This window comes from Sceloporus undulatus, chromosome 7 (genome assembly GCF_019175285.1).
Source record: "Sceloporus undulatus isolate JIND9_A2432 ecotype Alabama chromosome 7, SceUnd_v1.1, whole genome shotgun sequence".
Taxonomy (NCBI): Eukaryota; Metazoa; Chordata; class Lepidosauria; order Squamata; family Phrynosomatidae; genus Sceloporus; species Sceloporus undulatus.
Genome location: NC_056528.1, coordinates 51,655,155 through 51,673,426, shown reverse-complemented (window position 1 = coordinate 51,673,426; position 18,272 = coordinate 51,655,155). Strand labels below are relative to the sequence as shown.

The window sequence follows — 18,272 nt, the reverse complement described above, 5'->3', positions numbered from 1 at the left end:
TCCTCCTCCTCTTCCGCCTCTCTCCTCCTCCCTCCTCTTCCTCTCTTCCCTCCTCTTCCTCCTCCTCCTCTTCCTCTCTCCTGCTTCCTCCTCCTCTTCCTCCTCCCTCCTCCTCCCCTCCTCCTCCTCCTCCTCCCTCCTCTCTCTTCCTCCTCCTCCTCTTCCTCCTCTCTCCTCCTCTTCCTCCTCTTCCTCCTCCTCCTCTTCCTCCTCCTCCGTCACCTGGAGGTCCCTGTTCTTCCCAGTGAAATTCCAGGGGCAGGCATGCAGGCCCTGTCTGGTCCTGGTTTCCTTCCTTGACTTGTCAAACAAGCTCCCTGGAAGAGAGGCTCCAGTCAGACTGGGTGTATCTCGTTCTATCATCCTCTCTAATTAATTAACTAATTAGGATTTTACTCTGGTGCCAATCTGTTCCCTCAGGCGCATTCTGGGAAAACATAAACATAAACCTCAAACTAAACATAAGTCAGCCTCAGCCTTTCTGAAAGGCCTGCCTGCCTCCTTTGCCCTGATCCAAAGAGCCTCTCTCTCTGCTTCCTGGCCCCTCCTGCGCCTGGCATCTGGGCATCTGCAGCAGGAGGCAGGGGCTGAGGGGCTATGCACCAAGTCCTTTGGGGGAACCCGAGGGGCCCCAGGCAGGCAAGAACTGTAGGGGCCACATGGAGGTTGTCCAGTCTCCCTCCTTGGAAAGAGGCACAGCTGTGTGTGGAAGCACAGCCCTTGGAGGCTGCTTTAGGGTGCCTTGCAGGCCCTCTCTGGCCTCTGCTCCTGCCCTTCTCTTCCCTGGGAGGGTCGCCTGAGCCCCCTCCCCTAAAGCCACATGGAGGAGGGGGCTTCTGCTGCTTCATGAGCCAGGCATTGAGGGGCTTCCTGAGTGGCACAGCCCCCTGACCCCAATTGGCGGCAGTGCTGTGGCACCCCTTGCTGGCCGTTCCTCCTGGGTGGAATGGACAAAGGTCTCGCCATGCTTCCCTCTGCTCTCAGCTTTCTCTGCCTGGCATCCTCTGTCTTTCACTTTAAAGGCAGGCAGCACAAATGCATCAGGGATGCCTCCATGCCTGACCTTTGAAGCATCCTGGGAAAGATGCGGTTAGCAAGGCAGGTCATCCGAGGTCGTGGGTGTGTGGGGACACTGTTCTTCTTGGCATCAATGGCAAGAAATCAGCCCCCTGAAGAATCGCTGGAAGGGAGAAAGCTGGGCCCCATAGTGATCATGGTCTGGCTTACATGCCCTCTGGCCTCTCTTTTGCAACAATACACATGCCTCTGGCATTGTTGTGTACCCTTTGCTAAATTTCGCTTTCATTTCCTTCCCACAAGGAGGAATCCTCGAAGGCATACGAAGGCAGTGTCCAGCATCCCCTTTTGCAATGAGTCCTGATGCCACCACTGCTTTCTGCTCCATTTCCTTTTGCATTCAAGACCTTACAGCCGCTTGCTTATATGTGTGAGAGGAGCTATCACTACAGCAGGACTATGTGAGTAGTCCAAAGGGCTGTGTGTGTGTGTGTGTGTGTGTTGTATCCCTCCCCTCCCCATCCCGCCTCTTTTGCACTCCCAGCCTACATGCCCCGATCCTGGGCTTCCCCTTTCTTTGGAGCAGTCCAGAGTCTTGTCCTCTCCCTGGCAGCCTCTTGGTTTCTCTTCTGGTGCTGCATAAAAATAGCTGCTGAAGTTCCTCCAGAGGTGGATGCTCCTCAGGCCTTTCCAGGTGTGGCATCCTGATCGCCTCAGAAGTTTCTGGGATGCTTCTGTCTCCTCAGACCAAACCCCCCCCCCCCCAGCAACTCTGATTTAATTTGGGGGTTGTGGGTCACAACTCGCCTGGCATAGCATAGACCACCTTGTGCCTTGGGGCTTTCCCCCCAGCCCTGCCTTTCCCCTTTCTTCTTTAGTCTCCATTTCAGCTGTTGAGGTGTGCTCTTGGCTGGAGATCTTTCTTGCTTTCCCTTTTGAGATTCTGCATTACTTTTCTTTCTTTCTTTCTTTCTTTCTTTCTTTCTTTCTTTCTTTCTTTCTAGCATGTTCTTATAGCACTATCATCTCTCAAACCACCAGAGCCCTTGAGGACATCAGGCAAAAATGTTACTTGAGGCATTAAATATGCAAATAACACCATTGCATAACAGACTGAAACAATTCCGTTAAAAGAGTTCTGACCTGCAAACAATGATCCCCTGGAAAAGGTCAAAGGCTATTCTGCCTCTCCTGCCTTTCCCTGCTGGGAATCCCAGGGGATCTCCCTCTTCCCCTGCTCCCTGCTGTTGCAGCCCTTGGGTCTCAGGGCAGAGCTTCCTCCATTTGGTCTTCCTGTCCTTTGAAACGCATGGCCATAAATACCTTTTGGGTACACAAGAAAGTGGGCCATGTGCCTGGGAAACCTCCTAGGGCCACAGAGTGCCTCACTGCCCCCTTCTCAGCCCCCCGCCCTGCTTTCCCATTTTTGTCTCCCTCGCCTTCCCTTCTCCATCAACAAGATCTGAGTGAAAGCAACTTCTTTTGACCTAACCTTTTCATTAGCTACTCAGGATAAGGGCTCTCCACAGCCATATATGTACATGTAACAACCATTCATATTTCTTTTTCTACATTTTTACTTTGGAACTGCCTGTCTTTTTAAATTTTGAGTGAATTTCAGGGGAAGTCATGTCAGACTGAGGCATGCTTTGTGTTTCTTGTTTTAGCTTTGATATTCTTTCCCAAACTCTAACTTGCAACTCTCCCTTTCCTTTCCCCCTTCCCTTCTCCTCCTGTGTTTAGTCCTCTTCTTCTCTTTCTCCTCCATCGTGCCAAGAGGCAAAAGGGAGGCGATGCCAGGGCACTTCCCATAAACAGCCAGAGAAACCAGAAACGGAGGAATGCCTTCCTCCAGGGAGAAGCAAGAGCCACTTTGGTTTCCTGCAGCAGAGAGCGGCTGAAGCACCCTGATTTCCTTGCCATGGCTGCTTGCCAGCCGCCGGCCATCAATAAGTCTGTGTCCAGACCGCCTGCCCGCCCCTGGCCTAGCTTGGCTTCCCGAAGCCCCCCAGGAGAGGCTCAGCCATCACCCCAGTGTTTTTGGCAATGGGACCTAGAAGGCTTTTATTACAAATCTTAACAGGGCCTGTGGGGGGGGGATCTTCCTCAGGAGCTACTGCATCTGCACACCAGCCACAGGGGACTCTCAAAGTCTGGTGCCCACCGCCACTGCCATCAAAGTCTGGTGCCCACCGCCACTTTGCCTGCTGCCACCAAATCTTTGAGTGGAGCTGCTGGAACTGCTCCAGAGGAGGCTCTCTTGGGCCCTCCAGGGAAGGCGGTGCAGCGTGGCGTGGCGTGGCGTGGCGTGGCGTGGCATGGCATGGTAGCCTGGGTCAGCCTGCCCTCCCCCCTCCAGGTGCCAGTCCTGCCTGAGGCCCCTTTGCTGCTGGCGGCCTCCGCGAGGTCTGAGGAGAAATAACTGACTGAGTAGGAGAGTTATCATCAAGTCTTAACATTTTTATTTCTTTACTGGGTTAAACAAGGAGTAGAGAAAACCCCTGGTCCAAAATACAACAGAACTGAAAGCATTACAGGTACAGAGACTATTGAAACACAGAGAGTAGGAGGATAATAGTTTAATACAACTGAATTATAGCATGGGGTTGTTGTTGTTGTTGTTGGGTTTTTTCTTCTTTTTTTGTCAAACCATCTTGGAAAATAAATGTAATAGGAACTAGTGCAAAAAAGTCCTAAACATGAAGCACAGTGTATAAAATGGCATAAGAAAACTGCCCCCTCAAAGGACACAGTCGCTTCCTTGTGACGGAAGGCAGGGAGGAGAAGAGGGGAAGAGAAGAAAGAGGGGAGAAAGAGGGAAAGAAACAGAAACCAGTGGTGGTGGGCTGGAGGGCGAGGGGTAGAAAGGAGATGGAAAAGGCTGGCTCTGGCAATGGGCCCTCTGGCCTCCCCCTCACCACTGCTCCCCACTGCCCAGGAGGCCCCCACGAATCCTGGCCCCCGCATGCTCCTGTGTCCAGGGGGAACTGTCAGGCAAAGGCCATCGGATGTTTGTACCCCATGGAAGAAAGCTGGCGCCTCTGATACTGGGGGCGCCCGTGCCATGGCAGCATTGCGCAGGGCCATGCAAGGACCCCCTTGTGCCCATGAGGCCTTGGTCTCAAACGTCCCCCTCTCTGGACCATTAGTTTATGTCTTCAGACAGCATGGGAGTGGGGGAGGTTTACCCCATTGGAGTGGGGTCTGGTGGACTGAGCCCTAACCCTCCTCCATGGGGGGAAGAGGGGCTGGGGGGGCCACCCACTCAGCAGAGGTGGGGGAACTGGGGCAGTGGGACTCCTGCTCTGAGACGCTGGGAAGAGGATCAGACCCCCCCCCTTCCCTCTGCTGTTCAGGTAACAACTGGCTTTAGATAAAGGCCTAAAACTGGACTTAGTTGGGCCTTAGCATCAGAGTCCAGGGCCAGGTCCATGGGGTGGGGCTCTGTGGGGCTTTTCTTGTTCCTATTTGCTGCTTAGGGGAGCCTGGGACTCTTCCTGAGCTCACAGGGGACTTCTCCTGCTATGGGGAGCAGTCAGAGGGGAAACGAAGTTTGGGTGCACAGAGTGTGGGTGGCCTTCTAACCTCTGACCCTCAAAACACTACAGAACCTGAGTGAACATGCCAAGCGCTGCTCAGGCCACTCCAGACATTGCAGACAGGCAAGCAAATAGGCCAGGCTGCAAACAGATGGGATCCCAGCAGCAGAAGCCCGGGGCCCCTGTGATCCTGGTGCAAAGGTAGGGACCCAGCTGCATTCGTGGAAGAGGGACAAGCTGTAACATGGTGGATGTAAAAATGGAGAAATGCCTGCTCCTTTTTGCAGAGGCAGTGTGTGTATGTATGTGTGTGCGCATATCAGTGTGCCCTATCCCATCCTCTGCCCAACGGAAAAAGCTGGCCAAGATCTGCATCAAGTAACTTTATCCTCACCATGTTATGGCTCAGTTGTGCAACACCACCTCATTACAAAGTTGTGTCACTGCACAACCAAATACAGATTGCACATGGATGCACAATGTGCAAAGATGCACAACCATGAGCTCAATGGACATGCACAATGATGCACTCCAGCCCCATATGCATGACTCCACATTCATAACCTTCTATCAAATCTGGTTACAAGATGTCTGCATAGGGGAACTTTTGAACCCGCAAGGCATCAGCAGGAGGTGCTGGGCATGGAGTTCCAAAAATATATAAGTGCCAAACCAGAGGTAGGAGCTGCTCCCCACAATGAGACACCCTGCTCCTGCCTTACTACAGTCAAGCAGAGCAGATAAGCGGAAGGGCCTGATTTCTTCCGGGGTCTCAGGCATCCCCTGCCAGGAACTGGAAAGGTCTGACCTGAACACCCCCCCCCAAGGCAACTGAGGACACCCCCACAAGGACTCAGCCTCAGCACAGCCTCCTTTCCACACCACCACTATCACCAACGGGTGTGTATGTGGGCCCTTTGATGAAAAAGCAAAGGGGGGGGGGAGGGAGAGGCTGGGGTGCAAACTGGTTTTTCCCCTGGGATCGTGACTGGGGGCCACTGGGCTGCCTGTGATGAGGATGGACCTCCTCAGCTCACAGCCTGCCTTTGAGACTTTGGGGACCTCTTCCCAAAGACCCCTGGGTTCACTGCCCACACATTCAGTGGCCTCTTTGGTCTGGAAAGGGTGAGGAGTGAAGGAGGCTGGGCATTTTGGGAAGGGGTAGTAGTGGGTAGGGCTCTGGGGATTTTACCTCTAGCCCAGCAAAATCACATACCACCTTCTGGGAAAAGTAACAAGGAGGCTCCTTCTGGGGCCTGAGGGCATGCTTGGGTCAAGACTTTGCTGAACTCTGGCTGCATGACTTTTTGCGGAGGCTCAGGAAAGGCCACTGGCCCATCAGCCCCCAACCGCCCCCCTCTTGCTGTGCAAGTGGGCAATCTTTGTGCTCCTTTCCAGCCCCCCAGCCCCCCCAGTCACCATGCACACAGCTGCATACTGGGCATGGGGACAGAACCATAGGGAGGCCAGGTCAGTTCTCCTGGAGCCATGGGGCATTGGGGGAAGGAGAAAAGGAGAGATGCACCTTATTCTACCTTTATGAAAAAGCTCAGTGAACATGCACAATAACCCAACTCTGCTCTGTCAGTTTTGCTGGGCAAGCGCCTCCCAGATGGGGCAAAGGAATGGAAATGCCATTCAGAAGCATGTTGTTGTCAGCCCTGCCCCACTGCTTCTCAAGGACTCCATTGGTCTTCTGCTGTCCACTGATCTCAGCCAGCAGCTGCTGGGGAAGCAGGACCCCCTGTCCTAACTGAGACCCCCATAGAGCCACAGCAGCCAGTCAGGGGAGCTACAGCCACTGGGTAGTAGGAGAAAGAGCTACCTTGGCATCTCTGTCCCAGAGTCTTCATGCCAGGGACCTTTGCGCTTGTTCCTCCTTGAGGGGGAGGGTTGCTTCGAGGGTCAGTGCACCACACTCCAGGCATCTCAGTAAGGGGAGAAGGGCCTTGAAATGCCCTGGGGGGCTAGTGAGGAAGGTAGGACTAGGCAAAGGTGGAAGCTCACAGACACCCTCCAGGTAGGAACCAAACCAAACTGTCTAGAGAATCTGGGAGCACCTAGGATGCTCATCCAGAGAATTATGAAAATCTTGCAATATCACTTCATTAGTATTACGGGCCATACTGGACATCATGTCATAACCTTCCTTGCATTTAATGTGCACTTAAAAATGCAAATAGCAGCTGCAGGGGCAGGTGGGTGTCGGGGAAGATGGAGAGAGGGTTTTTAAAAACTCTGCTCCTGCAGCAGTCCTGGCAAACACTTCTTTGAAGCTGCTATTTGCACTGAAGGGAAAATTCCCCCAATGGCCAAGAATCTGTAAAGTGGGGTGAGGAACCAGGAACATAACCTAGAGTGAGCAGCAGAACTGAATCAGCTGCTTGCTGTATGCTCAGGGGGTGGGTTGGGGTGGGATGGGTTGGGGGTCCCTCACACGGAGAGCCAACAGAGAAGACAGACTCCCTCTCTCCAGGAATTCAGCCCTTGGGGTAGCCAGGAGATCCAGGATGCCTAAGTCAGGCCTCAGAGCCCTTCTAGATCCTGACCCAGAGACCGGAGAGGCTGGTTCAGATATCTCAGTGAGGGAGGGTCCCCCTCAGGGCCTCAAATGTGGGGAGACAGAGAGTGAAGGAGGGGCGGAGAGGAGGCGGAGAAGGAGAAGGGGCATTAAGTGGACTTGGTGGAGGGGAGGACTCAAGAGAAGCCCCTCATTCCCTCCTTCCTGCCTTTTCTGTTGCCCCAAGGAAGGCAAGTCACCTGGTATGGGACTGCAGGTCATGGTTGCCCATAAAATCAAGCACAACAAGGAAAGCGGCCCTCCAGCTCACGTGCCACAGGCCACGGACTCTCCCAGAAGGCAGCCCCTCCTCTGCTGCTGTCGCCGCCACCGCACTTCCCCTCCAGCCCACCCCTCTTTGCCTTGGCCCCCTGGGCCCTTCCTGAGGCCGAGGGCTCTCCCAGGGCCCCTGTGGACCACAGCTCTTCGGTCCTTGCAAAGAGCTTTTTGGGGCCAGCCAGCCGGCCAGGTGGACTCCTGCTCCTGGCCTGGGCCGCCTCCCTCTGGAGATCTGGCACTTCGGCCCCCCATGGGCCTCCCTGGCTGCATCTGGCACCATTACCGCCACATTTTGGCGGGAGAAGAGCAGCAGGTGCCGCTGCTTGAGGATTTTCGCTGCCCCCTCGTGGGGGAGGACGCGTCTCTGTCACTCCTCTCGCACTCGGCTCTCCTCCGGGGCTGGCAGGGCCTCCAGGTTCAGTCCCCCGCTGGCTGCGGGCCCCCCGCCACCATGGATGCTTGAGAAGGACACCATGGTGTGCAGAAGCATCAGGACCAGGACACAGAGCCGGATCTTGCTGTGGCTGAGCCGGTACCCTGCGGAGACTGGCAGCAGGGAGGGGTGGGGGCTGTACTGGGGGTGGTGCTGCTGGGGGTGATGGTACAGGTGGTAGTGTTGCTGCTGCTGGTGGTGGCGGCGGTGAGGATGGCGGGGGATGTCCTGGCTTCCCTGGAAGGGCTCTGAGTCCATGGAGGATGCATTGTAGTCATGTGCCAGCAGGTGGCCACAGGAGTCCCATGGGATGTCGCAGCACCTGGCCTCCTGGTCGGGCACTTGGCTCTCCAGCAGCCCTGGGGCCAGGCAGCAGAGGAAACACAGGGGCAAAGGGATGGGGGTCAGAGCATCAGATGGGGAGCTAGCCAGGGCCATAGCACACTTCCCCACAACCCCCCCCCAAAAAGCCCCTGTCCCTCTGCTCATGGGCCTTGATCTTCTTCACTGCTCAGTGAAGGGCTTAGGGGCTGCCCCAGTGGGCCATGCCCAGCCGGGCACAAATGGCTTCCTTTTTTGGGGGACAGCAGGACCAGGGGCCTTGCAGCTGGGTGTTCTTGGGACACTCCTTGTTGGGACAGCTGCCTGCTACTGAGGAAGGGAGGCCTGGCCCCACATTGGCAAGATCCCCCCTTTGGCCTCTGAGGCAGAAAGGCAGGCTGTCTGGCCCCAGGGGTGCAGCCCAGCTTCCTTGGTGGACTAGGACTGACAAAGCAGCTTTGTCCAAAGAGAGGCAGAGCGGGGTCCCATGGCTGCTGTGTTTTCCCCCTGCCCATGGGTGTGGGGCAGGTGGCACGTGCAGCCCTCCTGGAGTGCCCTCCTAGAGCCTGTTGTATTCCCATGAGGGCCCTCCAAGTATGTCCATCCCCCACCTGGCCCCCTCCTGCCTCCTGGGTCCTCACCTGTGCAGATGAAGCCCGGCAGCCCCCCGTAGATCAGCTCATCATTGTCGGGAAGGACGAAGGGGCACTTGGTCTGCACCTCCAGGCAGTATTGCTTGCAGGGAATCCGGCGAGGGCACTGCAGTTGTGTCACGTTAAAATACTCAGAGCACAGCCATGCCTTGTAGACAGCCTGGGAGAGAGGAGAAGACAGCAGTGCATCAGCAAACACCCCCAACAGCAGTAGCAATAGCAAGTACTTTTCTACACTGCTTATCAGTGCACTTAAGCACCCCTTAAGTGATTTACATGTGTAAGCTCATTGCCCCCAAGTTGGGTACTCATTTTAGTGTTCGCAGAAGGATGCCAATGATCCTGTGCCCCTGGCTGGTATTGAACTCACAACCTTGTGGTTTGTGAGTGTAGGCATTTAACCACTGCACCACCAGGGCTCCAAACTGACTCCTAGGCTGTTGCCATAGTGGAGCCCACCTTGCCAAAACTACAGCATGTCCAGTGACTTTTTTGGAATCACAGCATGAGCATTTGTACGCTGATGACACCCAAATATGCTTCTCTGTGTCTCCGACTGATGCAGTGACCAGGGATGGCATCTCTCCTCTAGATGCCTGTCTGGAGTCAGTAATGGGCTGGATGAGGGAAAACAGACTCAGACTGAATCCAGAGAAAACGGAAGTGCTTGTGATAGGTTCCCTGGGCCCAGGGATGGAGATTTGTCCACCTGTCCTGAATGGGGTCACGCTTCCCCTGAAGGACTCTATTCACAGCTTGGGGGTGCTCCTTGACTCGTCGTCGCTCCACCTTACATCTCAGGTGGATGTGACAGTCAGGAGTACCTGTTATCAGCTTCGGTTGATACGCCAGCTGCGACCCTACCTGGGCCGGGGGGACCTTGAAACAGTGGTACACGCTCTGGTAACTTCTCGGTTGGATTTCTGTAACACGCTCTACATGGGGCAACCCTTGTACCAAACCCAGAAGCTTCAGTTAGTGCAGAACATGGCAGCCAGGCTGGTCACTGGATGTTCCAGGACCAGCCATATAACACCTGTTCTGCATGATCGACATTGGCTGCCTATTCTCTAACGGGCGCAATAAAAGGTGTTGGTTATAACCTATAAAGCCCTAAATGGCTTGGGCTCAGGGTACTTGGAGGACCGCCTCTCCCCATATAATCCGCCCCGCACTCTCAGATCAGCCGGGAAGCAACTTTTGATGGTTCCACCTTTGAAACACTCTGTGACTGCTCAGAGAGCGTCTTCAATCTTAGCCCCGCAGTCATGGAACTTGCTTCCCGAAGAGCTCCGCTCGACCCCCTCCCTTGACCTTTTTAGGAAGAGACTCAAAACCTTTCTCTTCGAACTAGCTTTCCCCCAATTGTTGTAACTTTGCACTTGCACTTTGGCTAGTTTTTGTATGGTTTTTAATTTGTGCTTTTAATTCTTGTTTTTAATGTTGAATTGTTGTATATTGATGTTTATACTTATCGTTTGTTGTTATTAAGATGTTGATCTCAAGGAAAGGCGGGCTATAAATAAACGATTATTATTATTATTATTATTATTATTATTAGTGGCAAGAGCCAGGTGCTAAAATGTGAAAGCTCCTGCCTTGACTGATGGGTGGCTGCCTCAGGGGCCACAGGCCCTGTATCACATGAAATCATGATGGAAACCCTGTGGTCTTGGTGTAAGCCCACACAACACAATGGCTGTTGGCATATAGCAACTTCGCATGCTAAGACTTTTCTAGTAATGCATGTCTATGGTTTGCCTGGTAAGACTTTTCTAGTAATGCATGTCTATGGTTTTATTGCCCCCTACTAATTACCCCTCCTAATTTCCTGTTTACCATGAGGGCACCTAATTTCCTTTGTCTTGAGTGAAGAAGCAGCAGAGATGAGACTCCATTACTAAACTTGCTTACCAACCAATCAGCATGTCTATGCCTGGAGCTGAAAAGAGGCTGAGAGAGCATCTTTCTCAAGGTGCATGGAGACTACTTTTTCTACCTCATTTTTTCCCTTGCAACATGAAGCTAGACCTGTTTATACACATGATTTTGTAAGTCAACTTATTTCCTTTTTCCCTTTTAACCAAGTGAGTGTGTGTTTTATTGGGGAGACGTGGCTGGAGAGGAGTGAGCTAGATAAAGTCTTTATTCCTGCTTGCCCCATCATCATCATCATTTTCCTGCTGAGTAAGCTCTGCTAGTGAGATTAAACAGTCTTGCTTACTTTCTGAGTTTCTAACGATCCTCAAGAAAGAACTACATTTCCCAACAATGGCACTGACCCCGGGTCAGCCTTTGCCAAAGTGTGCCCTCTCCCCCCCCCCCCCCCCCCTGGGCCACATCCTGAAGAGGAAGGCTCTGGGCTAAGTCTACTGGGGCTTTCAGAGAGCTTTAAAGATATTTGCCTCCTGAGAAGCATCCAGTGCTTTTAGAATTGCCCTTATCAAAGTCTGCCATGTGTTTTTGCTCAGAGGAAAAGGAACAGTGACAATCAATCAATGAAAATATTTTAATAACTACCAAATGCTCTCCCAGATGCCACCCCTAAGAGGTTGCCCAGGCACCAGGGGCAACGGGGCAGCGGTGCCCCTCCCACACTTGGGTTTTGGCGGATGTGGAAAACGCACACACAGACTCCCAAATGGTCATTTCTACACCCAAACTATTGACTGGTCAGTTGAGACGCTGGTCAGGAAGGGGCCTTCCCCACCGGACCCCCACCCCTTGTGCTCCATGGCTGGGGGGGGCAAGCATCACACATACCCCGACAGAGCAAGGAAGAGAGAGGGCGCTGCAGCCCCACACCAAGCCTGTTGGACCAGCTTGGGGTTTCTGCCAAGCCCCTCATTTCAGTGGCTGCCCTCACTCCTTGAGGAGAAACCTTGAGTGGCCCCTATCCTGCGTCCTGCTGCTGCGACTCCTGTGACAGAGCGACAGATTCATTTGCGGAAGAGGCTTTGGAAGATGAACCCCCAGCTTTAGAAAGTAAAGTGGAAGCTGCCCTCCAAGTACTTACTCACCAGGAACAGATGGCATGTCAAGAGAACTTCTTTACTTCTACTCTAGTTCTGACTAAAACTGCCAACAAATGTGGAAAACAAAACAATGGCCCACAGACTGGCTGAATAGACATTGCAGTCCCCAAGAAAGAGGACACTGGGAACTGCAGTAACCCCAGGACCATTGCATTAATCTCCCATGCAAGCAAAGTGATGCTCAAAATTCTGCAACACATCTTTTCCCCCATAGATGCAGCAAGAAGTGCCAGATGTCTAAGCTGGATTCAGGAAAGGAAAAGGCACTAGAGTCATGCAGCAAACATAGCTTGGATAACTAAAGAATTTCAAAAGAAAACCAGCCTGTAGCAAAGTCTTTGATTGGGCAGATCATGAAAAACGGTGGGTTGCTCTTAAAGACATGGATATGCCACAACATTCGATGGTCCCCATGTTCTAACCTGGAATGGCTACTGAAGAAAGTCACAGAAGAAAGTGCAAAGCCAGGTTTACAGTGGGGCATTAAGAAAACACAAATAATGACCAGAGATGACTGATGTAACTTTACATTAGACAACAAAGACCTTGAAATAGTTCAAGACCTTCCATATTCAGGCATTAGTCAGAATGCAGGCTGCAGTTAAGAAATCAGGAAAAAACTAGGCCTGCCTGAATGTCCCTCCAAACTATCTGTACCAAGAACAGCAGCAACATCTTATCAAACTGCAGCCCTATGACTAACGTCATTGATTCCGTGTATGAGTTTAACACCTTTGCAAGATGAAGAAGCCAGAGGCATTTCGAAAGCTCGCAACACGTATTTTGTGCATTTGAGTGGCCCAATAAAGATATCACTGTTTTGTGGATTTTAGAAGCTATTACACGGCTGCCTCTGGATATCTCCATTTGTGTGGCTTCAGTATGGAACTGGTCACATATGTGCAGGAAAGGGGGCAGGTGGCGAGGCTGGGGCTGGGGCAGAGCTTGCTAGGACCAGGCCCTGGGGGTGCTTTGCACCAGCGGACGGCCTCCAAATCCCAGGAGACCCTCCTGGATGGACATGACCCTCCCATCGGATAAAAGTGCTGGGGAAACTGCAACTAAAAAGGAAAACAACAACCGGTGTGTGTGTGTCAGTCACCTGCTGGTTACTCCTGGCACAGGGCTGTTCACCTGGGTGTCGGGCGCCACCGTGTGGCGGGTCTGCCCTAGGCTGCTGGCAGTCGCTCAGGGAGAACCGCCCCCAGGTTTGCAAAGCCTGAAACAATCACCTTCCTTTGTGGCCACAGGAGACACACCAGTCGGTGGGAAGAAGGTGTTTTTAAAAACAACACATCTCTTTCAACATCTTCATCAATGACTTGGATGACAGAACTGAGGGCATACTCATTTGCAGATGACACCAAATTAGGAGGAGTAGCTAATACTTCAGAGGAAAGGATCAAGATTCAAAATGACCTGAATAGACTTGAAAGCTGGGCCAAAGCTAACAAAATGAAATTCAAGACGGAGAAATGTAAGGTATTGCACTTAGAGAGGAAAAATGAAATGCACAGATATAGGATTATGGGGGACACCTGGCTGAATGAAAGTACATGCGAAAGGGATCTAGGAGTCCAAGTAGACCACAAGTTGAACATGAGTGAACAGTGTGATGCGGCAGCTAAAAAGGCCAATGCTATTTTAGGCTGCATCAATAGAAGTATAGTGTCTAGATCAAGAGAAGTAATAGTGCCACTGTATTCTGCTCTGGTCAGGCCCCACCTAGAATATTGTGTCCAGTTCTGGGCACCACAATTCAGAAAGGACATTGAGAAACTGGAGCCATGTATTCAAAGGAGGCGACTAAAATGGTGAAAGGTCTGGAAACCATGAAATCCTATGAGGTACAACTCAGGGAGCTGGGGATGTTTAGCCTGGAGAAGAGAAGGTTAAGAGGTGATATGATGATAGCCCTGTTTAAATATTTGAAGGGATGTCATATTGAGGAGGGAGCAATCTTCTTTTCTGCTGCTCCAGAGAATAGGACCCAATGGAGCAATGGATGCAAGCTGCAGGAAAAGAGATTCCAGCTCAACATTAGGAGGAACTTCCTGAGAGTAAGGGCTGTTTGACAGTGGATCACACTCCTTCCTTGGAGTGTAGTGGAGTCTCCTTCCTTGGAGGTCTTTAAACGGAGGCTGGATGGCCATCTGTCACTGGGGATGCTTTGATTGGGATTTCCTGCATGGCAGAAGAAGGGGGTTGGACTGGATCAGGGCCCTTCTTGGGGTCTCTTCCTACTCTATGATTCTATGATTCCTAAACAATGCTCCATGTTGCTCCCAGTGTACTGGTAAAAACACACCAGCATAGTTCTACTGGATCTCACCGTTGTGCAAGTGATGCCTGATAAGGGAGGATGAGCCCTTTGCCCCCCATGTCAAAAGTGAGGGGGGGCTGTGTGTGAGTGTCGGAGGGAAGAAAGGCTGCTCTGAGGAAGTATGCTTCCTTCCACAACTATCTTTACATCAGACTGGTGGCCCAGCAGGATCTGGACTGGTGGGCAACACATGAACAGGATTGTGAATCCAGTTTGGGTCTGGGTCCACTCTGCCAAGGCACCGAGGGGGTCCAGGGCCTTGGCCCTCCTCCCTCACCCCCCATTTACTCATTGACTGTCCAGCTGTCAATGGCCACTCTGAGGCCAGAGCACCAGCCTTCCACCACAAGGAAGAGCCGGTGGCCACAGGACCAGGCAGGTTGCCACAGTCACTCTGTTGGGGACGGGGGGGGGGCTTTATGTTCCGTGTGGCTGGGGTCCCATGTGCATCTGGGCCGGGTTTTGGGTCATTGCACAAGACCTCATGCACAATCTATGATTGTATTTGTTCAGCTTGTAGGAAGAAAACATCATACAAAAAGCAGAAAAAACAGGAGCGAAGATATGAGGAAGAAACGTCAACAACTTAAGAGACATGGACAGCACTGAAATATATACTAGCAGGAAACATCCAAGATCTGGAAGACTATACTAAGGAAGGTCAAAGAAGAAAGTGCAAAGGCAGGCTTAATACTGAACAGAAAGGAAAGACAAAGAATGACCCCAGAGGATTCAATCTAGACAATGAGGAAACCGAAAGAGTAAAAGGGTTCCTGTACCTTGGGGCAAACACAGATCAGAAAGAAGGCTGCAGTCAAGAAATAAGAAGACTAGGGATGGGGAGGGCAGCGATGAAAGAACTAGAAAGACCCCAAAGCGTAAAGGCATACAATGGAGCCCTAAAGTCAGAAGCATCCAGGTACAGTACTCCCTTCGCCATCTGCGGATGCGAGAGCTGCAGCGTGAGGAAAGCGGATGGGAAGAAAACCAGTTCATTTGAGCCGAGAGGCTGAGGCAGAAAGAGGAGCAAATGGGCCCTTGAGCAGATCAAGCCCCAAAGCTTCCTGGAGGCCAAGCTGGTGAAACGGAGGCTGTTGCACTTTGGCCACGTCAGGAGAAGGCATGAGTCCTTGGGGCTGTTGGAGAGTGGAGGAGCCTCCTTCCTTGGAGGGCCATCTCTCAATGGGATGCTTTGACTGAGAGTTCCTGCATGGCAGAAGGGGTTGGTCTGGGTCAGGGCTCTTCTTGGGGTCTCTTCCGACTCTATGATCCTATGACTCTACGAATAACGCAGGGAATTGTGGAGGGAAGTAGAAAGAGGGGAAGATGGACAGACTCCATCAGGAAAGCCATGGGCCTGAATTAGCAGGGCCTGAGCAGAGCAGCGGAGGACAAGGGCTTTGGGAGACGTTTCATGCCCAGGGTCTCTCTCCTTGAGCCAGGACCAACCGGAGGGCAGTCAACAACGACCAGGACCTCTCCAAGGTGCTGCTTTGCTGAGGGCTTTGGTCGCCTTGCGAGGCTTCCCTGGCAAAACCTGGGCTCACGGTCTGCAGGGGGCTTCCATCCTGGTCGCAGGGTTGGGAGGATGGGCAGGCGAGTGTGAACACAGGTGCAAACAGGGCCAGCTCCCCCCCCCCCCGGGGGCACACACGTCTCTTCAGTGCTTGCATCTCTGGTCAAGAGACACAGAGGCCTCTTGCAGGGGGCTGTCTTCCTCCTTCTGACACCCCTAGTAGTGGTGGTAGCAGTAGTAGGAGTAGGAGGAGCAGCGGATTCGTTGGAGTCAGAGGAGTGGCAGCAAGGACCCCCAGCCCCCCCACCCCATGGGTTCCCAGGCTTTCTGAACCAAGGCTCTGCCACACTAAGCCTTCCCTAGCTCAGAAAAGTATTCCCTCACCTGCCCTGACTTGGAAGGAAGCCCCATTGCCTACAAGTGCGGGGCTTTCTAGGCCGCGGGGGGGGGGAGGGGGTGTCCCAAGGGTCCCTCCCTCCTTCCCTGCCCCAGACTGCAGGGACACGCCTGCAGAGAGCCCCACGGAGCCCCCAGGACGCCCGCGCTTCCCGGCTGCTTTGCTGGGACTATTCCTGAGGGGCGCGGGGGAAGGGGGCGTTCAGCGGCAGCGGCGGCGGCTCTTCGGTCACTTCCTCTTCCCAGGGAACTCTGGGAGCTGTAGTTGGGGAAGGGGAGGATCGCCATGGCGCGGGAGGGGGCCGCGGAGGGGCTGAAGCAGGGGGCGCCTGCCTCGAGGGGGGAAGGCGGGGTGGGGGCGCCCCTTGCCCTCTCCTCGCTCCAAGGGGGAGGGGGGTCGTCGGGGGGGGGGGGGCAAGGCACGGGAGCCCCTGGGCCCTCTCTCTCTCTCTCTCTGTGCCCCTCTCCCCTTCTCCGTCCCTCCCTGGGGCCCTGCTTGCCTTGCACTGTCCGAGGCAGGAGCGGACGGAGTAGTCCTCGGCCTGCAGGTACTTGTCCAGGAGGAGCTCGAACTCGAGGTACTTCTCTCGGGCGTGTTGGTCCAGGCGCTGGAAGGCCTCCAGGCAGGAGCCGCAGGCCTCGCCGTGCCTGGCCGCCCAGTCCGCCCTCAGCCGCCCCAGGCTGCAGTCCAGGCCCTCGGCCCCGGCCAGCCCCGCCACCAGGTCCCACAGCGAGTAGCCCCGGCAGAAGGGCAGCCGGAAGGCCGACAGGTGCTCCGAGGCCCAGGAGCCCCACGAGGAGGAAGAGGACCACGGGCCCAGCGCCACCGGACCCACCGCCGACGCCGCCTCCGCCGGACTCCGACCCCCGCCGCACACCGCCTCGGCCTCCAGGGCGCCCGAGGGGGGTTCCCGGGGCTCCGGCCAGGGCCCAGCCAGGCTCCCGTTCCCTCCGGCCTCCTCCTGGCGGTCCTCCCAGGCCCAGGCCGCCAGGGCCCTCCGCTTCCCTCCGGCCAGATGGGCTCCGGAGGCGGCGGCGGCGGGGCAGAGGTGGTCGGCCAGGAGGGCGGCGAGGAGGAGGAGGAGGAGGAAGAGGCGGCAGCGGGGCTCCTGGGAAGGACTGGGCCGGCGGTCGGGGGGCATCTTCCTCCCGCTGCCTCCCCTCGGGCCCCCCTCGCCGGCAGGGTCACCTGCCCCCTCCGCCTCCCCTTCCTCTTCCTCGGCCTCTTCCTCTTCCTCGGGGCCGGAGGCGGAGGAGGCATGGCGGCGTCGGCCGGGGCCCGGGCCTGGGCCTGGGCCTGGGCAGCATGGCTCTCCCGGCGGGCCTCGGCGGGGTTTCCGCGTGGCCCGGGGCTGCCTCAGGGCCTGCTGGCCGCCCTCCTCCTCTTCCTCCTCCTCCTCCACCGCCGACCTTCCTCCGCAGGCGCTGGCGCCCAGCCTCCTCCTCCTCCTCGGCCTGCTCCCGCTCCTTCTGCTGCTGCTGCTGCTGCTGATGCCTCGGCGGGGCTGCTAAGGGCTCCCGCTGTTATTGCTGCTGCTGCTGCTGCTGCTGCTGCTGCTGCTGCCTCCTCCTCCTCCGCCGAAGCCGGGCAGGGCATCGTGCTCCGCCGCCTCCGCCGCCGCCCCGCCGCCCCTCACCATGGCCGAGGGCCCAGGACAGGCCACGCCGCTCCCGCCACCATCCCCAGCCGGGCGGGCTCCTCCGGGGCGAGGGCGGCCTCGGCGGCCCTTCCTGCCTGCCTGCCTGCCTTCCTCCGGAGCCTGAGCCTGAGCCCCGACCCCCTCTCTGTCTCTGTCTCTCGGCGCAGCAAGGGCCGCTGGGCGCGCCTCTTCCTCCTCCTCTTCCTTCCTTCCTTCCTTCCTTCCTTCCTTCCTTCCTTCCTTCCTTCCTCCCTCCCTGGGCCTGAGGCCCTCCTCTTCCTGGAGGGGCCTCTGCGCGGCCAGAGGAGAAAGCGCGCCCCCGACCCTCCTTGCGCCCGGGAAGAGGAAGAGGAAGAGGAAGGAGCCCCGTCGGAGAAGAGGCCCGGCCAGGCCGGAGCAGGGCTGGGTGCTGAAGGACAGCTCCGGGAGGGTCCGGAGGAGCCTCGCTGGGCCCGGCTGCCCCCTGGCTCGCCTGCTGCTGGGCCCCCTCTGCCCTGCCCTGCCCTTCTCCCGCTCCGAGGCCGGAGGGAGGTTTAGGAAGAGCCCAAAGGTAGGGGGCG

The 18,272-nt window shown here is 55.2% G+C and overlaps 1 protein-coding gene across 1 annotated transcript; it reads right to left on the bottom strand.

Moving 5' to 3' along the window:
* Positions 1-3,462: 3,462 nt before the first annotated feature.
* NALF2 (NALCN channel auxiliary factor 2) lies at positions 3,463-17,849 on the bottom strand. Its single transcript, XM_042479811.1, has 3 exons — positions 16,573-17,849; positions 8,791-8,962; positions 3,463-8,187 (listed from the first exon to the last, which is right to left on the bottom strand). Exons 1-3 carry the CDS (start codon positions 17,212-17,214, stop codon positions 7,763-7,765), a joined length of 1,239 nt encoding a protein of 412 aa, XP_042335745.1. The 5' UTR covers positions 17,215-17,849; the 3' UTR covers positions 3,463-7,762.
* Positions 17,850-18,272: the final 423 nt, after the last annotated feature.